The sequence below is a fragment of the Saccoglossus kowalevskii genome, chromosome 17 (genome assembly GCF_978046115.1).
Source record: "Saccoglossus kowalevskii chromosome 17, keSacKowa6.1, whole genome shotgun sequence".
Classification (NCBI taxonomy): domain Eukaryota; kingdom Metazoa; phylum Hemichordata; class Enteropneusta; family Harrimaniidae; genus Saccoglossus; species Saccoglossus kowalevskii.
Genome location: NC_140657.1, coordinates 22451780 through 22472730, shown reverse-complemented (window position 1 = coordinate 22472730; position 20951 = coordinate 22451780). Strand labels below are relative to the sequence as shown.

Below are 20951 nucleotides of genomic sequence, written 5' to 3'. Positions count from 1 at the left end.
GTTTGTCAAAAATATGGTTATTCGTTGTGAAGCATGCAACGAGCTTGACTGTTCCAAAAACATCATTTTGGTCTAAAAATCGTGAAAACTAAATTAACCTGCAAACTTTCATATTGACTGTGGTTTTAGTACATCAATCATAAATTACATTTTTATTTTAGGAAATGTTACGCTCATTTCTAATGTTCCAGCGATAGGAAAAAATGCAGGAACCATTTCACGGAGAAACACCAGATGATGAGTATTCAAAAAATGTTGACACAACCGTTTGAAGCCAAATTGAAACTATTGTTAAGTGACAAAAAAACATTAGCAAATTTGCATAATTATCCTGTTTATTTCAGGAGTACTATACACTATTTTCAAACTGGCATAAGACCCATCGAAATAATGTACAGAGATATTCCTCTTATAGAAGGATACTTGCAAGTTGAAAGATGGCTTTTCAAATAAAAAGTATTATCGACCCCTGTTTGAGTCTTTCCCTGAATATCTGAATAAAGTTAATTTATATAAAAAGTAAATACATTTTCTTGGGATAAAAATAAAAATAAAGTTACTTGATCCATGATGGTCTTGCCAAACACTTTTTTTTACTATGATAGTTAAAATTACACTCCAATTAAACTGTTCACCAAGAAAGGTTGTATTGTATAATTACTAAGGATTACTATTATCTAATACAATTGTTATATGTCAGATTTCATTGTCCATGTCAGAATTCATGTTGATAGAATTTATATTGTAGCCAGTCTGTATAAATGCGAAAATATGACAAACTGATTGTCGTAATTATAAGATGAAGTCAAAAGTTTGTCAGAACAACATCACACACACAAACTGGCAAACGTTATACCTGATAAAATGAACTCATATTATTCCCTGTTGATTACTAATATATGTATACCAACGTTTCGACAATCCATACACTATATGCAAGGTTTTTTTAGTATGAAATGGTAATATTTACATATGTGATAGTTTCTTCTAACACATGAGACATGTTTTAGTTTGATGAACACTAACTCGTATACAGATGCGCAAATTGGAAGAAAAACCCAGAACCATGTTTTATTGATTCCGATAAATAATCGTATAAAGTTAGTTTCAAAAATGACGCGCGTAGGTCATGAACGTTTACACAGAAAATGATGGTTTTTTTATTTATATTTTCAATATATTGATGTTATTGTTTCTAAATAATTAGAAAACCGCGTTGCAATATCGAATGAAGTAGATAATTGAAATGTCAATGCTTTGGTAGGTTTGGCTTTTGTAAGCCGAGTCACGTACTAGCACGTAGTGTATATAAAGTGACTGTTACATAATTTAGCTTCGTCTACCAGGAGTCAAACCAGGAGAGCGGCGATTGACAGCGCTGTTTTCGCTGTGTAGGATTGAATGCAAATTCTCGTGGTTTTAGCTGTCGGCAGTTTAATTGAGGTCTAAAACATGGTTTGCAATTTCCGGAGCAGTTTAATTGTAAAAAATAGGATAATTATTTTATTATTATTTCAATTAAATGACAGTTATAGAGAAAAAACGGGAGAGGCACTATGTACATGGCTGCATACTTTCTCAATAAATATACTCATTCCTGTAAAGAATACGTGCGCACAGTGGCGTAGTATTACTAGTTTTCCTAAACGGGTGTGGTCGAAATTTGTATTATATTCTACAATAATGAACCAGAATCATGTGAATACATGTGATTGATCACTTGCGCATAATTATATTTGATATACTTAGCTTACATGGTCATGATGTATTGTACCAACGTAAACTACTTGATGGGTATATGCCAAGCGTTAAATGATATGTAAATGAGCAACGAGCTTCACCAATATGTTATGTCAGTTCTGCCCAAAGGCATACACCCACGTAGTAATGTACCTACGATTATAGGTTTATAACAACCACTGGTCAATGAATTGTAATAATAGAAAAAAATAACCTAAGACAAAATAAATTAGATTTCAACATTGTTTAACATGATTAGAAATCAAAATATTTGACACCAAATCTAAAAAAAAAAAAACGTTTCAATACTATTCCTTGCCACAGTGGGAAACTACCGTTTCGGATTTGAAGGAATCTAATATAATGAAATGAAAACATCAACGGTAGTTGTACATCATTATGTATTTTTATGACTAGCTATTAGTTCCAGATAAACGCTTTATCTAATAAACACATGCAAGGTATCGCTAGAATGCTTCTAATATGATTGAGAAAAAACAGTTAAATGATTCACCACGCATCGACTTAGTGAAGCAATTCTTTTCAGCAATTGAATATCAGCGACAGAATGGTTGGTTGTTGATTTGATGACCACTGTCGCACTGTTAAATTGCGTGCCGTAAATCAAGACGCGAAAAAGAAGTGCTTGTTGCTATAAAATATAAAAGGAGAACGCCAGATGGCGCGTTTCCCGGATCTATTGCAAGTTGTATGAGTCGGGGGAATTTTCAAATTGACTGAATGTTTTCTGGAGACTCTTGAACGCTGTATTGATATAAAGGCCAAATGCAAAAATACAAACCAATAGTTGAATGAAATACTACATCGTAATCATCTCATTCAATATACTGACTATATACACTTACATAACAGTGCTTTAAAACACGTTGCATCCATCGAATTCTAGTTGGAAACACCCGCGTAGCTAGGTATATATATTATGGTTTCTATTCACATGTCTGTTTCGGAATGAAACCGTATCCCATCACGCACGCAATGGATCTAACCAGGCATGTAAAATTATTGTGTGTGTACAAGACGTTTATATTGAGTTATAAGTATGCCAACAAAAGACAAAGGTTGAAATTTATAAGTTTCAGCGCAATTTACAGAAACTGTTTTTTTTTCACGTTTTCATTATGGGGGTTGCCCGACGTCTTTAAAAACTTAGTTATATAATGCTTCATTACTAGCATACACATACATATCAGATATACACTAGTAATGCACACCAAAAGTTAGCACACAAGTAGACTTGTACGAAATGGCTTGCTTCTATGGTGGCACAGTGTTCAAATGAAAATGATATTTAATATAATACACTTTATACTACTTCCGGCCAGGCCTGGGTATCGATTGTTGTATGTTATATTGCATAACTCACTATCAATATCATTGGAGAGTTGCTACCCGAAAATATAAAAAAAAAAACCAAAACGTGGTACAACAAAAACACAGAATATTCCTTAACAAATGTGAATTTGTATTCACACACGTTGGCACCAAATAGATACAAATTCGAACTGTTATTGCTTAAGTGGTACTTTCTTATATTGTTGAAAAAACATTTTGTTTGCAAAGAAACATAATAATAAATACTGCTTGGAACAATTATGTGAAAAGATTGTTTAGCACAACAATAAGTTGCATTTATATTGAGCAATATCATGATTAGACATTACGTTGCGACAAAAAATGTCTGCATGAATATTCTGATAACGAGGTCTTTGCAGCTGTTCACTGATTTGCATTGCGCAGGTAATAAAGAGGAATGGTAATGGTGTGTTGGATATCATTTACAACCCCACCATGACCAACGATCTTATTGATTTTGCATGGAGCATTGTGGAGAGAAACTCAATATCATTAGGAATAACGTACTATATTGATTTGGAGGTTTCTTGTGGTCTCGTTTTAATGAGTTTGTTTCCTGCATGTTAGACAGTCTTGACAGTGTGTATTCAAGATCAGCTACACGCGTTTAAATTGAGGATTCTATGTGATGCACCGCAGGTACATGCTCGCACTCTCCTCAACTAAAATGAGCATAGGAAGCAAAATCCTCAGGCAATTTATTCCATACTATTGTGTAGTCATGTAAATTGTAGTTTTGTCACGTAAATACAAATGTAAGTAAGTAAACATGGGTCACCGATTTTTTTTCGTGGAAATCACGTTTTTATATTAACTCAATCCGTACTGAGGTACAACATGGGCGCCATTTTAAGATACAGATATTGCGAAATTATTCTAGTTCAATATAAATCATTGTCGCTTTGACTACTTAACGTGAGCAAATTTTATATACTTTATATCAAATTTTGTCCTCAAATAATAGATAAGTTGTGTGCGTCACCCACGGACGTTCTGATCTTAATCTACAAGTTAGGTACAACCTTTGGATAGTGCGAAGTAATTTCGCAGAAAACAACGCCATCTTTTTTGCAAAGTAATTTAGGTGCATAACGCGCCGAGTTTCGACAGCCGATGACAGTCAGCGACAGTCGCTAGCAGAGAGAATGTGACCAACGATCAGTTGTTTATACAGATGTTTATAAACAATTGACAAGCTGTAAAACACATAAATGCACATCTAACTCATTCTGCATGAAATGTTTATTGATCGACCACCATAATTATTAAATAATATATTCTATCTAACAGTCACTGATATATCAAAATTCTTTTTTTCGAGTATGTTCAATGTTCAAGTTAAACAAATACGTGCGTTTATAATTATTCGTCTGTCTGTATTTTATTTTCGCGAAATCTTGTTTTTTTAAGCCTTTTCTTTATTACAAACGCTTATTGTCAGTCCATGTTGAGAAGTGACAATTATGTTAATAAACCTTGACTGAGATCATTAATGTTTGAAATGTTCCAATAAATTGGTAGCAACTTGCAAATACCGTGACAATCATAGGTTAGTTTTTTATATACATCGGCAATAACATTTGCCAACTCATTTCACTCGAATTATGTGAAGTGTTCTTTTTGTTCAGTATCAAGCACCAATATTCAAAGACGTGTCCTACAGACGTCTATCAGAAAACTCATCAATGCCGTGCTCCATACAGACGTGTTTCGCGTACATTCAAGTCATTGTTCGCATGCCACTCGCTGCTCATATCAAATTCCGTTTCGATTCACACATGAGAAATAAAGACGGACGATGTAGCACAACATCATCCACTGTTTTCTCAGTGATTCGATTTTCAAGTTAAATCACATTCCCGACCCCCGTAGTACGGCCTAGTTATTCTCTCAATATGTAAGCAATATTTGTTCATTATTAATGTATCGCCGATAGAGGATAAAAACGTCTATAACAATTTTAACGTTTTCTCACGTAGTAGTCGCCTTTAAAATTGTGGGAATGGCGTCATGTTTTATGTGATTACGTGTAACGACAAAACATCAAAGCGTTCTGTTATGCTTGGGTTATATGCAAATAGAATTGTGTTGTTCAGTGTCGTGAGTGAAAGTAATTACCAGACCGACCCGTATTACGTTCGTCTAGAATATCAATTCGTTATGAGAGCATACGGGGTATTTCCAAGAGTTCATTCCAGTGTAATTCTTTTTTTCCGTAGGATGGTTTGTGTCGTTCACAGCATGCTAACATGGGTTAACTATATTTAGTGCCTACAAACATGGAATCCATATATGGTAATCTTAAAGCGTCTAATGACTATATTTTACGAATTGCATATTAACAAAATATGCAAAATAATGTTGTTGAAATGCATAAGTTGTTAGAAAGGGAAGATTGGAGTATGATTTAATCGATCAGCGTTTAATTTTATTGTATGCCACAGAACGAGGTTGGCAAATATTTAATTATTCAGACAACGTATTGAAGCTATTACAATACATAGCTGAACACATCAACTCCGTGACATACCTGCCAGCATTATGCCAGTGCCTTCAGGTTTCTAGAAATTATCACGTTCCTGTTTAGCGGCGGTTACTCTGTCGTAAAATTGTTACTTCCCACTTTCCGATTTCAGTCACGTAACAGTATGTGAAAGGAAGATGGCTGTTCACATTACGTAAGTGTATTGAGCTGATTGAATTATGGAAAATATCCACTAGCATCCAGCTACTTTTCTGAATACTACGCATATAAAAAAAATGGCATATGCTGTTGTTATAATTGATATATAGGATAAGGCCTTGACACTTTATCTAAGGTCAGACTAAAGAAGCTCTCCTGTGATAAAAAATATGACATAAGAGCTCATGTATGAGGTTAGGTGCCTTATCTGAATAAAAATCTGCCATCCTAAACTATCTATACATACACAGGTAACGGAGTCGCATAGATTTAAATACATTCAGTAATTGAGTCAACACGCCAGAAAATGGCTCTCGCTATTTCCAAAATGATAATGCTGTCAAACCCATACAGCTTGTATTGCGCCACGCGAATATGCAGTTAGTGTGTGTATGGGTCGTGGAATGTTCGGAATGTGTGGCTATTGTTCTCACATACTTTGCATATCAAAATTGTGGTAGATGGACGCTATGCACAATTGCATAATTTCAATTTATGAAAGTTTATAATCTAACTGTGAACATGATAGAATCTAGAATGACCGACACCACATTCTTGGTAGTTTATATGACAGCGTGTTTGGCCAACTTTGGATTCGAATCTATCTATGGTATATACTTCAAATTAAAACTGTACAATGCTAAGGTCCCAGGGCTCAGTATTCTGTACTTTTTTTCATTGTGGAAGACGTTAACAACACTAAATATATCTGATGTTATTGCATATTTATTGATTGACCTAAACAGAACTGTACTTTGTGTATTGCAATGTTATATATGCCACAAAATCAAATATTCACTCGCTACTACTTTCAGATATCATCTAACGATAGTCTACGTAGTTGGCGACATATACTTTTTTTTTTAAATAATAATTCAGTTGCTTGTTCTGAAACATTACTGAAATATCGAACTCTCTTAAATGTATTGCGGTCGTTATTTTATTGGCTTATGTACACCGATAAATCATACAATTAATTCTAATTCCAACCATTAACGAAAAAATGACGGACGCTATGAACTGTCAAATATCATAATCCAATATCTAGAGTAGCCTGTAATTGAATTTGGCGTTGGTAAGATCATCGTCTGGTATTAAACTAGACGGGAATTGAATAATACTTGATACTGATGCAGTTATTCGCATTCACCGTACAAAGTGAGAGGCGATGTAAACGTGACGTGCGTGTCAGTGTAAATGTGTACGACACGTTTCAAACTTTTATAGTATCAAATGACACTACTTGCGCTAGATACAACGCCAACATCGAAGCTTACAAATCATGCATAATGCACGAACAGTTCATCACAAGGGTCAGAAGTATTATTTCGCGTATAAATTATTGATTCAGCTTGCAATGAACAAATGGTATTCCTACTAGCTGTACATATACACAATAGTAGGTATTCACAAACATCTTAAGACTTATGTTTGGAATACACATGTGTCAGAAACATATTTATCAGCTTTATCCCAAAAATGCTTAAACGCATAACTCTTTCCCACCACACTTGATATGCGATATTAAATTGCAATAGAAGTATATGTTTCTAGGATTTGTCGCGATGGGTGACCCCGCGCTGACCCCAGTCTTATATATATGAAACGTGTATAATTATTAATACACAAACTTGCATTTCGACATTATACTATTTGCATGTGAGAAGATTATATTTCCAAGATGTAGACTTCCTTTCAAAGTATTGCCGCGAAATGTACACCCCTATGTCATACATGAATGAAATAGTATTATAGTGGAAATTCTTAAGCGAATATTGCGACAAATGTAATTAATCCAAGTGTGTGTGTGTGTGTGTGAATACTTTCCACTGAAACGCAGATGGGGCATTGGCGTCAATCAATCGATAATCCGTGGAAGGTTTTTTCGGCATGTTGTGTTTAAATCCGGCATAACTTATTACTATTGCTGATGGCAAGGGCTTTTTAGAATGGGCTTTTTTTTATTGTTTATCCCAGATAGTTTTCATATATTACCCTTTCTTTATCTGTAAAGTGGCGCAATATGTGCGTTTTGCGTTTTTGAATACACCGATAAATTCAGCTTATTTCTGTTACTGCAATCAAATATTTCTAAACGTTCATCGCGTTCTATGACGCTATTTCTTAGAAATACATTTGTTTTACACATATGGAAATCAATAAACGCGAGGGGTCATTTGTTGTGCAATTTTCGTCGCATATCGTACATATAAATCTTTGGTGTTATAAAGAATGCCAATTTCATAAAACTATTTCACAATCATGCTCCAATGCAAATGGACATACTGAATTGACAAGCTCATAGTGTTTTGCATTAAAAGGAAGAGTTTTCATATTGTATAACCTTGTGCACCACAATTAGATGACAACACAAGGGAATATTAGGCCACGTGTCGATTGAGAGTATAAATTTGTACTTCAAAATAAATTAATCTTCATACTATCTTTGCACTGTTTACGAACGTTAATTAAAACTCTTTCCCGTCTGATCTATGAATAATACAACATTTGGTATGTACCCGCAAGTTAAACAAATCAGCAAAAGACACATCATTGTTATTATTTCAAAAACAGCGCAATCACATGAGGCCTTCTACTAGTACAAGCTTCAATGTTCTCTGGATGTGAAAGCCCACTGAGCGTGACTGTAATAATTTATGCAACTATTTGCTGGTTGTAATATCCCTTGATATGTTAATTGGAGTACGTCATCAATCCCTCATTTTTACATAGCCTCGTACTGTTACAAATGATAATATGGGTCATATAATTAAATAAAAATAAGAACTTGCCTGTACGCAAAACTGTTTTAGATATATATATATCTACTATGACGCAGCGCTGTCAATACGCAACACATACAAAAACCTATAATAAACTCATATATACTTCAAGAGACCCAAATACATACATATGTTGATAAATCATAATGGCGAACACGAGCTAGGATCAATAGCATCTATTGAAAGTTTCCTGACACACTCTACTCAACTGCCTCTGCGATCGACAATGCAATTTTGATAAAAGCATTTGTCACTGAAGATTTCCTAGCAACTGTGTTGACGTAGTTTTTTTTTCTGCTGGATCAATTGCGGGTTGAACATCTGTGAAATATCTTGATTGCGCGAATCTTATTTAATTATTGTATTAGCTTCAAGACGCGCGATGTGTTTATATATAGACATAGGTTTTGAAACAAGTGAATATCATTACAGTGAGTTAATTACGCGAGAACACTTTTTATTTTGCATTTTGTAAACGAATTGAGTTTTATTGTAGTCTATTCACAGTCTGATTAGTCTGTTGTTGTATCCTAGTCACAATGAACGATTACATGTAAGTGAACAACTACTGCTATAAATGCGGCAATACGCACTGAATGGTGGTAAACTCTCGCGGCGTTTGTTTTGCATTTACCGCGATAACAACATAATAAGTGTGTATTGTCGTATTTTGTTTCAGTCTTAACTTTTCTGGATTATCAGGTTTAAATACGATGTGTGTGTGTGTGTGTTTTTGTATTATTTTTTTTTTGAATATTCCGTATTATTAGGTTCACATTGCAATCAGTTGGCGCATATTTTTGTTGAATTTCTTCAATTGTTAGATTCATTAGAACATTTTCTTTGACTGACGATGATTCGTTAGTATTTTGCTTGAATTACCTGGGGGAAGACAAGTCATGAATGCGAAATAAACCGTTAACTCTGCATGCAGCCATATTGCATCGTCGATCTGTCATTTTACGTGAGTTCGGCTTTCCTGTCGTATGATAGAAATGTTACGATGCATGGGCCAAGGATTCGGAATTCCCTAGTGTAGAAGCCCGAACACCCGACTATAGAAACGATGGGTGCAACACTAAGTGAATTGCCGTCACTGTGTCGATAGGGAAAACGAAGTGATCAGACGAAGTCACGAAGAGAGATAATTGGGTTAAAAGCGTAATTCATCAACTGTAAACATGTAATAGGGAGCTTACAGTTCAAGCAGACGCATAAAATGAAGCACTTTGTTGAAACACATTATTTTGTCATGGACAAAAGATTCAGGGAATTTTGAGTGACAAGTCCTTATATACTAATTGTTGAACACTTCTAACATTGTCCACAGTTGATGCTAACACGTAAGTGTTCTTCATGGGCATGTTAGCACTTTACTGTGCTGTAACGATTAATTAGACAGCACTGTTTCTACGCACCAATGAGTGTAAGTTTAAATGTTCACTGTATATATTTAGTCAGAATACATTCCCATCGCAAAATACTGCGTATTGCTATTTTCATTGTAAAAAGGCTTCCACCACACATTACTTTAGAGTGCACGCTAAATGTATTACGTTCAATCGAAACATCGTGAGTAATTCAGTTTCGACTCGATTAGGCATACTCCTCATCTCCCTAACTGGATTATAACGACCCAGACATATACCCGTGTTATATAATACTAGAAGAGACTTCTGGTTGAACGTGCCTCAACGTATGAATGTATCTATGTAAGAAAAAACCGCATAGCACAAACATCGGCTGTAATCAAATTCTCCGACAGTTCGCTGAGAGCATTCATCCTAGTTCTAGTTGTGACCAGCACGAACTGTTTTCTGTTTGTAGCAAATAGACTAAAAACACTAATAACGAGGATATACAGTAGGCGATAATCCGTAATCGTTAGTAAGGTGGTTTTCAAATATTGAGCCTTAGCTGTTGTGGAAAACGTAATGACGCCGAACAAAAGCTTTGAATTGGCGCACAATACACGTACGCGTAATGTTGATTATTATCTGTATTTGACGACATTGACAGAATGTCCCTCGATTATTAAACGCTGATAATACTAAAATAGACACAGTCGCTCCCATAAGAATTAAATAAATTCGTGAACTCTAGATAGTACAATTGCGAGTTGCCCAAACATTAACGAACGAACTGTGTAAAATATATATATATATATATATATATATATATATTAAAGCGATAAAATGTTAATAATAAACAGCTGCCGGTTGTGTGTTTTTCAGATTCTAAATAAAATATCCCAACATGTCTATGACGCTTTAAATCAGTAGTATTTAAATTGCGTAGAACGGCTTCTTTTCACTCAGAGTTGTTTACAGTAGCTTGACTGTGTGGTGTCACATGTTTCGTCACAGTCACCTCAGTTGGAACGACTATCGATCATTTTAATGTATCGATATTTTGTCAATTTGTGATAACATGATAATTAACAACACAAAGGTATATTAAACGATAATAAAACTGCCCTGTTTCACTCGTCCATAATTTAATCATATAACACAATAGTGAAGTGTCGAGACATATCTGAAAATACAAACCGCCATTTTTGTTGTTGAAAGGCAATGGCCGCGATAACATAAGGATATATGTAAATCTACCGCTTCATACGGACGCGTAAGAGTTTTCCTGAATTGCGTCATCTTAGATAACTTAGTTGAGCAAATTAATTAATTATGGATGACGAGAAATATTATCATATTGTTTTTTGTTGTTTCCGTACTAATTAATTCGTTATACACTGACTGATAAACAGCATATGGAATTTACCAGCTGCTACTTTTCAACCGTGGAATAATTGATCATCGACAAAACAGGGCATTTTATCACGAGAACATTTCTGTCAGGGACAAAACATAGAGTACCCCCGTCAATGAAACATTCGCGCCTCATAATAGAAAATATGTGAGTTCTATCCTCGAATTGTATATTTAAGCCCGTGTAGCTGAATGCATTCATTAACGAAGGACACACCATTAGATGTAATCTCGCCACAGATGTCCTCGAGGGCTGTTGACCTCGTCTAACAAACAATATTGCGTGTGTTCTCATCGTCATGTTCTGTCAGATACGTGCATCAAGATTTTCCTAGCGCGAGGAATGGCTACCGTTTTTTTTTTTCGTGTTTTTGTTGAATTGAATTGATTGATCACAGGTACAGTTATCAATCAGACTGACAACCAATGGGGCCGCAATGTGACTTGGAGTATTCCGAGTACGCGTTGCTTTAGTATTTTAGCAACTACTTAAAAGGAATGGTACATGTTAACTGAAATGGCCAGGTATCTCAATGGAAGTGAACCGTGGCTCGTTAACGTACATTGTAGCTATTGGAGTTGATGTCAACATCATTGCACATTCTGCACACAAGCGGCGTGTCACAGCGTGCTAGAATGCCCACGTCATTTCAAATTACTGCCATTCACGTGGGGCTGAATGGTATCTGCTGGGCCCTTGGCTCTAGTTTCAGAATGTGCTTCTGAGGAGCTCTTCGTTATGCTAACCGATTTGATTATATTTACTTCAACAAAGCTCTACCCCCACCGCGTTGAATGGTTCGTATAAGATACAATCTTTCGTTGCTTCAAAGTGTGTGAGTGGTTATATAATAAACTAGCAGTTTGTATGCTAATTAGGTAAGGGAAACAAGTCCCGGATGATGACGGAGAGCTTCGCGATAACGTTTTTACATATGTAATTGTTTATTTAATTTTTGAAATATTATCCGAAAAATGTTTCAATTTTGAAAACAAATCATCATCAATTCAAACCAACAATAGAAAGTTGTTGTCACGTGATCGCCAAATTCGTTAGTGATTCGACAACAAAATGCCAATCCCAAAGTTGGTTTAAAGCTACACGAGGCAGTTCAATATCGGCGTGTTTACAATGAATTAAAGACTGAAAATTATTAAAATATTTTTAGTCAATAAGCAGAACGCAATACTAGGCTTTATTTGCTGTAAACACTGCTGAAATTACCATAATCAGTTGCCTGGGAACTCTTTTAGATTGTACTCAACTCAGAATCTGGCATACATAGCTGATGTACATGGTTGGCATGACAACACGCGGTCGCAAATGCATGCAGGAAATAACGGAAATGATGGTGAGGATCGAGGCTAAAAGGAGATTAAATTCTCCATGTCAGTCGTTCAGTCAATAGCACCGTCGATTATTATAGCGATTATTGCGGAAAAAAATAAGTCATCGATAATACATTTTGGTAGGGAGCAGACTCTGTGAAATGTATCATATACCAGGACGAACTGGGAATATTATCCAATATGTATTATTGGTAATATAATTTATCATAAAAAGTATGATTAATAAAATATTCATTTCACGAAATATTGTTCACAGGTCATAGTTAAATTGAAGTGCAATATGGAATATGCTTGGATAACTAGGATGATGGCATAAATATTACGAGAAAGCGTGAACTAAGCGCAAAAAAAAAACGTTATCGAAAATTAAATTGGGTAGGTCATTGGGGTAATCCATTTCTTGGAATCGGTTCATGTGAAAAACGCAATTTGGAAAGTGACAAAATATGACAGTGATGCTTTTCTGAGGAGCAGGTGTACAACTTGTCAGGAGAATATATATATATATATATATATATATATATATATATATATTCCTCCGACTGTCTGGTTTGGAGAGCTCAAAATGCCGGTCAAATAGTCTTTTAATTTCTCAGACGATTGCAAAAATATTTCACGAGACATGTCTCTGGTGGCAACGTATATGTAACTAATCAATTCTATTCACAACTGTATACACTCTTTGTGTATGAGGAGTTTACATGCTAAATTTCTAATATTCTGTACTAAAAATATACTAAAAACTATAAATAACTCAATGACCTATGAAGAACTCTCAAACACAAACCTCACAATACAAATGCCTACGTAGGCACTTTCAGACGTCGACAATGTATAATTACCACGCAACGTCGACAAGCATACACATTTACATATTAATGATATGCAACTGTTATAAAACAATGGCAATCGAAAACAAATTAAAGACGCACATACGATTATAGTTGATGTGTATTTATAAATGTTGTTCATTTGTAAACTGGTCGCTTTATCTTAATTGCCGATAATAACTTGAACATTCGGCAATTGCGCTAAAACTAAAAACATGAACTATACTATGTGTATAAATACACACACATTTTACAAAATGTTGAATGATACATATTTTCACAGGCAGGACATCTACTTTAGACTGTTAAGGGAAACACAGATGTAAGTACAATAATAGGAAAACCATTATGTCGTGTAAGTTGTCCATGAAGCACAATCTGTAATTTGTTCTTTGTCAAACTCACAACAAAATAGCACTTGTTTGATAACTCACGGACAGTGAAATGTCATATATCTGGTTACAGACATGCAACTACAAAGAACATCTCGTCGTTGAGGTTCATAAAGGTGAGGTATCTCAGATATCACCGGGGTGGGTAAAATCAACACACCGATCGCTAGACTTTTATTTTATTCCCGGAAGCATTTAAGCAATTACAACAAACAGACCTTGGTAATCCATCTATAACGCGCATGCCGTTAATTAAAACTGACATCGTGAATTTTACCTAATATGTATTATGCGCAATAATTCGATAAATACCAATAGAGTGCTTTCCCGTCCCCATGTACTAACTGGCTCAGTGTCGATGCAGACATTCTCGCCAACACTGTAGCTATGTATACAGCACGTTGGAATACACAGGGATAGCAGAGGGCATACAGAGCGCCATGCGTCCGATTGTTGAGAATTTATTAATTCAACGTATTGTTTTGTATGAACTACATTCCTTCGTAACACCCTTCGCACACCTCGTATTTATATAGTCTATGTGTTCCTACCATGACATAATTTACACAAATGTTTCCTGGAAACTCGCAGTACAAATGTCGAATGTCCGGTTCCACATATTGCAGCAACTGAAATACATTGTTTTAACGATGCGTGAAGTTGTAGGTGGCTTGTGTGCTGATAAAATCCCCAGGATAAAATTATCGCCACGTACAGAATGCGTTGCGTGTAGATAGTAAAGGGTACACGCAGCACTGGGGTATGACTGGCGCGAAATAGCGTGGCTCGAGTCACCGTAGTAACCATGACGCAATGACCGGTCGAAAAAAAAAACGAACGTGATCTCAGAAGAAACGCAATGTATATATTTGGAACTGCCACTCTATTTGCACTCGTTATTTTTTTATTTAGTTTTATTTTGTCGAATATTGGTAACAGCAACTAATATGAAAAAATACAGTATGTCGGTAATCGAACTGACGGTAATATAATCGATATAAACGCTACGCACTGCCAGCAAAACAAACACTATGACACCTATGTTGTTATTGAATATGTAGCTGAGTGTAAGATGTAAAAGGCTATGCCTACCAGCATGTTCCCGGTGGTGGGTCTGATCGAACAGCTCGCAAAGGTTCCTTTGCTCGGGATGTCTTTCGTACCGGTTTGCTTGTCTTCACCCGACGTAGGGAGGGTGGTGAGAGCTCAGGCTCCTCATCTATCTCATCCAAGTTGAACATAGAACCTCCAAATATAGTTTTATGCCGGCGGATTATTCCAGCCATTTCAAATAACGAAAAGCCGTGTTGAAAGTCGGGTTGTGAGGAAAAATCAACCGCAATTGATGCCTCAAAAGCTGCTAGATCCGTGAAATCGAGGAATGTGTCCTCTCGCTAACGAGACAGGACGACGAAGGGAGGATTGTATGACACGAGTACGGCTGGCCGGTTGCATACGCGGGGTTATTAGGCAAACATCAATGGCTGTTAATGTGGATTCGTTCAAGCCATCTATCGTCTACGCCAAACGTTGTCTCATACGCATTCGTGGTCAGGACAGCATAAATATTCCGAGCTCATTGCGCATGGCAAAACACTAATGCGTTTAGGGAATCCCTTTGTTGGTCTCAGCTGATCGGCCTCAAAGGCGAAACCATTTTTTAGTGAAAGCATTTCAGATAGCGTTGTATTTAACCTTGATGACAATAAACGCATGTTGTGTGAGGCACGAACAAATTGCAAGTCGGGCACAGGGAAGCAATTACCAAATAACATTGTAAATTGGGACTACTTTTCCTAGGCAATTGTACACAATATTTCTTGTTACCATGTTATAATTATTATTATCAATATTAATTATAAAGCTGATATAGTGCGACGAAGCCAGTGTGAATAACCACATACGAATGTATGCTATCAGAAAATGAATTCTGCCACTACGGATATTGACAGAAAAGATAATTACAATAGTGGCTGCCGACACTCACGTGAACTCGTTAACAGTACGTGTGCCGTTAGAAAAAGAAACGATGTGTTGTACAGCCGAAAATCTCTCTCCGCCATTCGGACGAGTTTCATCTCATGAAACGACCGCCAGCGGTACAGAGGTGTGTGACATCCTGTCAATTATGACGTTGCTATGGAAACCCGACTCTACAATAAACGGATAATTGATTAAATTCGTATTGTTTACGCTAATGGTAAACATTGTGGAATATTCAACGTTAAATAAATACATCAAGCAGAAATAAGGGCGATCGTGTTTACATTGCAAATGCGCACGCTCAGGAAATCTCTCCATGTTGTGCATGTAATATGCAAACAGAAACCTCATTTGCATATAAATAATTCAACTCACGTTTAAGCATCATTTTCTCTAGATTGTGCTGCTGTGGTTATTTTGTTCGTATTTAACCGATCGTTATTTTTCCGAAAACGTCAAACGCATTTTAATGTTGCGTATAATTTTATCAAAGTGGAATATCGAAATACAGTGCATATTTACATTTGCAAATGACTGAGACTTGCTTACTATATTCTGGTGAGCTATTATATTTATTTGGCCACCAATATGTACCTTCAAAAGTAGGAATTTTTATTTAACCCCTCCCCCGAGAAATTTATGATATTTGCTTATTGTATTATATATGAATATTGGCTTCGTTAAGGTGTTTAATACAATGTGCATGACCTTGTTATGGAAGAGCTCGTCAGCATGCTTCAGTGACGATTCGCTGCTCGTCATTAAAAGTGGGCCACTTCCTTCCATTAACAGTCTACATTTTTTGTACTATACTATGACGTTTCACTGTAAAGTCTATATTTGGTTTGCTTCTTCATTCGACATCCCCAGTGTGACATGTCCCAAGAATGACCCCGCTTTGTCTTTAATGAATTTCTTTTGGGGGGAGGGGGTGTATTTGACAGGGGAGGATCGACCTCACTTGTAGTGAGAACCAACCAAACTGCTTTTCTGTGGGTTTACATTTTTGTTTTATACTGTCTTGTAAATGACCTTTTAGTTGTTTACTATAGGATACGAGGACTCCTCTGAGATATAAAGTTCGATATGAAGATAAAAAAGTTGAGGCAATAGGCCATCGGCGATTATAAGCGAAAAAGTTCTTAGTGTCACACGTTCTCTATGAAATACACCCATTTTTCTAGGCAGCGACAGAGGAATACCAGTAACAGTTTAATTTCGATTAAGACATTCTCGGATAGTTATTGAGGATGTGAAATATGACAATATATATATATATATATATATTCAGAAAGGTTAGATACATGCGATTATGCTCGTGCACTTTCCGTTATAATCTTTGAAATCGGGTATTAGCATTATAATATGCCTCCCAGTTCTTGAGATATAATCCACCAAACGTTTCAGACGTAATCTCATCCATGTGTTCGCGATCTTTTGCCCATAACGCAAAACCGTAGTTGCTCAGTTAGTTGCGTGGGGAATAGCTGGTATATTTTGTGCATCGTTAGCCCGAAGAAAAGTGTTGAAAGATGACATTTTCTATAAGCACAATAGTTTAAAAAATATATGTCCGCGATGAAAAGGTTGTATTTGTCTGCGGATAAAAAAATATTCAAAGTATTACATGGCAATCGTACATAATATATACAAGTATCTGACAAGGAACCTAACGTTATTCTGTAAAAAAGTGGAAGACTATCTCCCAGAAACGGGGGAAATGCTATCGACAGTTAACGCTGAATTGAACATTGTACCATGCGCTGTTAATTTGAACAAATGATAAATTAAAGTGAAATATAATGATAGATATTCAGAGATTTGTTTGAATGTATCTATTCGTGGTTGGTCACACACGTCCTTGACTCCTTTGGAAATCCAATTTATCTAGAAACTCAGAGGACCATGACAGCCCCAAGTCGTATATATTTTATTTCCGCAAACATTTTGAAAGTTCAAACTGTCAATCAAACAACATTTACATCATCATTTATTTCAGTATATAGGTCATAAGGTATTGATAAAGGGAACGATAATTTCATCATTTAGTTTTGTCTTCTTTATTTACGTAATTTTTGTTTTTACGGTAGCTTGTTGCTTATGCATACTTGATTGCTCAATCTTCTGCCCTTGATTCATAATTAAATTGTACACAGACGTTCCATGATGCAGTGCGTTTTACATTTGACAAAGATGCTTTGTCACCGACTAACTATTCATAAATTGTGTCACGTACGTAATGTAGCATTATGTCGCAATCGCGAGTTTCAGTCATTTTGACGAAGTTCGAAAAACCACGGAACACATACGTACAAAAATTGCTATCTAGTATATTTCAATATCGTCCTACCTAACCAAGCTAGAACATATGTATTATGAATGAATGGTTTTTTAATCAGATAACATATTTCTTCTTTGTTCTAAACTGTCATTTTACATTTTCCACCACCTCAATTAGATTATTTTATCGAATAAATTACACTTTTTTTTATTTGAAAACAGATCTGTCTGGGAATTGTATGTGAATAAAATATCAAGTAGCCTGTGACATATCCGTCATATGGTAATGAACAGTTCCATATATGTTAATATTCAAATTAAATAAATTCTGAATTCAGACGACGTGTATTTTTAGCATATAACGCATTGCCTGACTGTCTTGATTTCACGGATTGGTGAGTTGATGCAATATCTAATGACAAATAACGATGAATGTAGACGATAATACCGTTCATTCGACACTTTCGCGACCACTTCTAGAATGCCTCATATATATATATATATATATATATATATATATATATATATATATATATATATATATATATATATATATATATATATATATATATATATATATAAGCCACATATGTCGGCTAATGGATTCTATTTCCATGATTTAAAAACAGATATCAAAGAAACGAGATCGATATGAGAAAAATAGTGTATATGCAGAAGTGTATCTCAATAGAACGTGTAATGAAGTGTACATTGACTACATAATTGTCTGTTTGTTTGTGATTTCGCGGCGTCATGGTTACATAAATCAATTCGAATGAAATAAAAGGGGCAATATATCTTCACCCAACAATAAACAGCTTTTTATATCTCTATTCTTTTTACAACAAATGACGACGAGAATGTTTTCTTTACTAGTGGGCACTCCGTTTGAAAGCATTGCTGTACAAAGGATGTGGTGGATTAGAAAATGTACAGGCTTGGAAATCGTGATATTTACAAATGGTCTTATAGGTTCAAAAAAATTGTTTAGGGGAAAATTCATTCATTTTTTCGCCTTAAACACTATCAGCATAAATCCGCTTTTTGAAGAAGCAAGGGTCTGGTATTATATATCATCACATCCCTTTAATTGACATATTAAATAATTACCACACTAAACGCAGTACCGATATATCATTACAGTATATACATTATGCATCTATTGCATAATGACACGACAACTTACTTGAGTGTTATTAGACCACAACCTTACACTTGCATATTTTCCACATGAGATAAAAGTTAATAAATAACAAAAAAACATCAACAAAGGGAAATGGCGGCTGTGTAATGTATGGAAACATTTCGACGCCTGGACTGCTTAAATAGCTTTCAACTCTTGTAAAAGGCTAGTTAGTGTGATATGTTACCAGAACTCGCATATATGTACGGTTAACAACATTTGAGCATCTGAAAAAAATAATGATTTGCCGTTTTTAGAAAATGTCAAATACTAATTAAAGACCTTTTGGCAATGTTTGCCTGTTTACAACTCTCGGTTTTATGTGAATTATAATTCCTCATCAAATTTCGTGACTGACCTCTATACTAGCAAAATAACAATTTTATTTCAGAAATAAATAAACTATTATTTTTAAATTCTTTATTCAGCTTTCACATAATTATTCCAGCTCTCTGTAGTCATAGACCATGATCTATGGGTCATATCTAACCATGTGGGCCCATCAATCACTACACGTCGATACAATAATGCGTGTAATGCGATTCAGAAAAGATAGTTTGAATGAATAGTAAGCCACTGACGCATTCTCTTTTATTACAAAATGCACTTTCAAAGGTGGAAACGCTATTCAAACACACTTTATTTTCCAAATATTCTTTTTTGATATAAAAAAGATTCCCTTTTACAACAAGATTAACTCACTGAATTGTGGATAGTGTTATAATTCGGATAAATCTTAATAGATTAAAACACACTAGCAAAGTAAACATACGGGTGTTAACAATGTCAAGTTATATTTAAAAACACATCAGTGTATGGCATTAGTTTTCTGGTATACAATTTCTGAAACGTACGGTGTGATATTGCGATGCTGAATGAATAGGATACAAAACTGAATAGCAAAGTTGCCACGTGACCAAGGTTACCTTTGTATCGCCCTTGGAGAAATTCTTGTATATAATATTCCCGTTTATTCCTTTCTGCCATTGACTAATGCCATATTTCAACAAATGTATATTTCTAAGCCATTCAAATCAAACTTGTGATGCGTAAATAAATAAATTACAACTAATATGTTATTCGCACGTCGGATTTTGTTTTACGTGACTAATTATGCTCATATCACATATTCAAATGCAAGTTTCTTTCAAATGCTGTTATCAAATGTTTGAATATTGTTTGTTATGCCAAAACAATAATCGTAAGAATGTAACATTTCCATCGGTATGTCAATCTCCAGTACTTCACCTAACAACTTTTTTTTCAATCTATGAATAAACGTTGTGCGTATGTTACTCAGTGTGCTGTTTATATAATCAAGGCAAACTCCATATTATGACGTCAAACAGCGTGTAGCGGTCACACATTCTATTTCATGTTGATGTGATCAGTGAAATTGTTTAAAAACCTTTCTTGATTGTATGACCATTATTTCAGTATTTGTAATCATTGCGGATTATGAATTGTTAGAATTTGTTTTGAACATCATGCATCACTGGGATGTATGTCTTGAGTATATTGCGTTTTATTTATCTTGTGCACCAAAGTTTACTTGTCTTTCTTTGCTTTTAATATTATTATTGCCAGC

The 20951-nt window shown here is 35.3% G+C and overlaps 1 protein-coding gene across 2 annotated transcripts in view; it reads right to left on the bottom strand.

Annotated features, from left to right (window-relative positions):
- The window catches only part of LOC100372527 (GTPase-activating Rap/Ran-GAP domain-like protein 3), a 180958-nt gene that overhangs the window by 79697 nt on the left and 80310 nt on the right, over nt 1–20951 (bottom strand). Inside the window, exon 1 of one of the 2 annotated variants that reach the window (XM_006818718.3) lies at nt 15010–15447. The exons of the other annotated variant lie outside the window; for it this stretch is intronic. Within the exon in view, the coding sequence (XP_006818781.1) occupies nt 15010–15203 (194 nt within the window). The 5' untranslated portion in view covers nt 15204–15447. Of the gene's footprint in view, nt 1–15009; nt 15448–20951 lie in introns of those variants that run through there. 2 annotated transcript variants of the gene reach the window in all.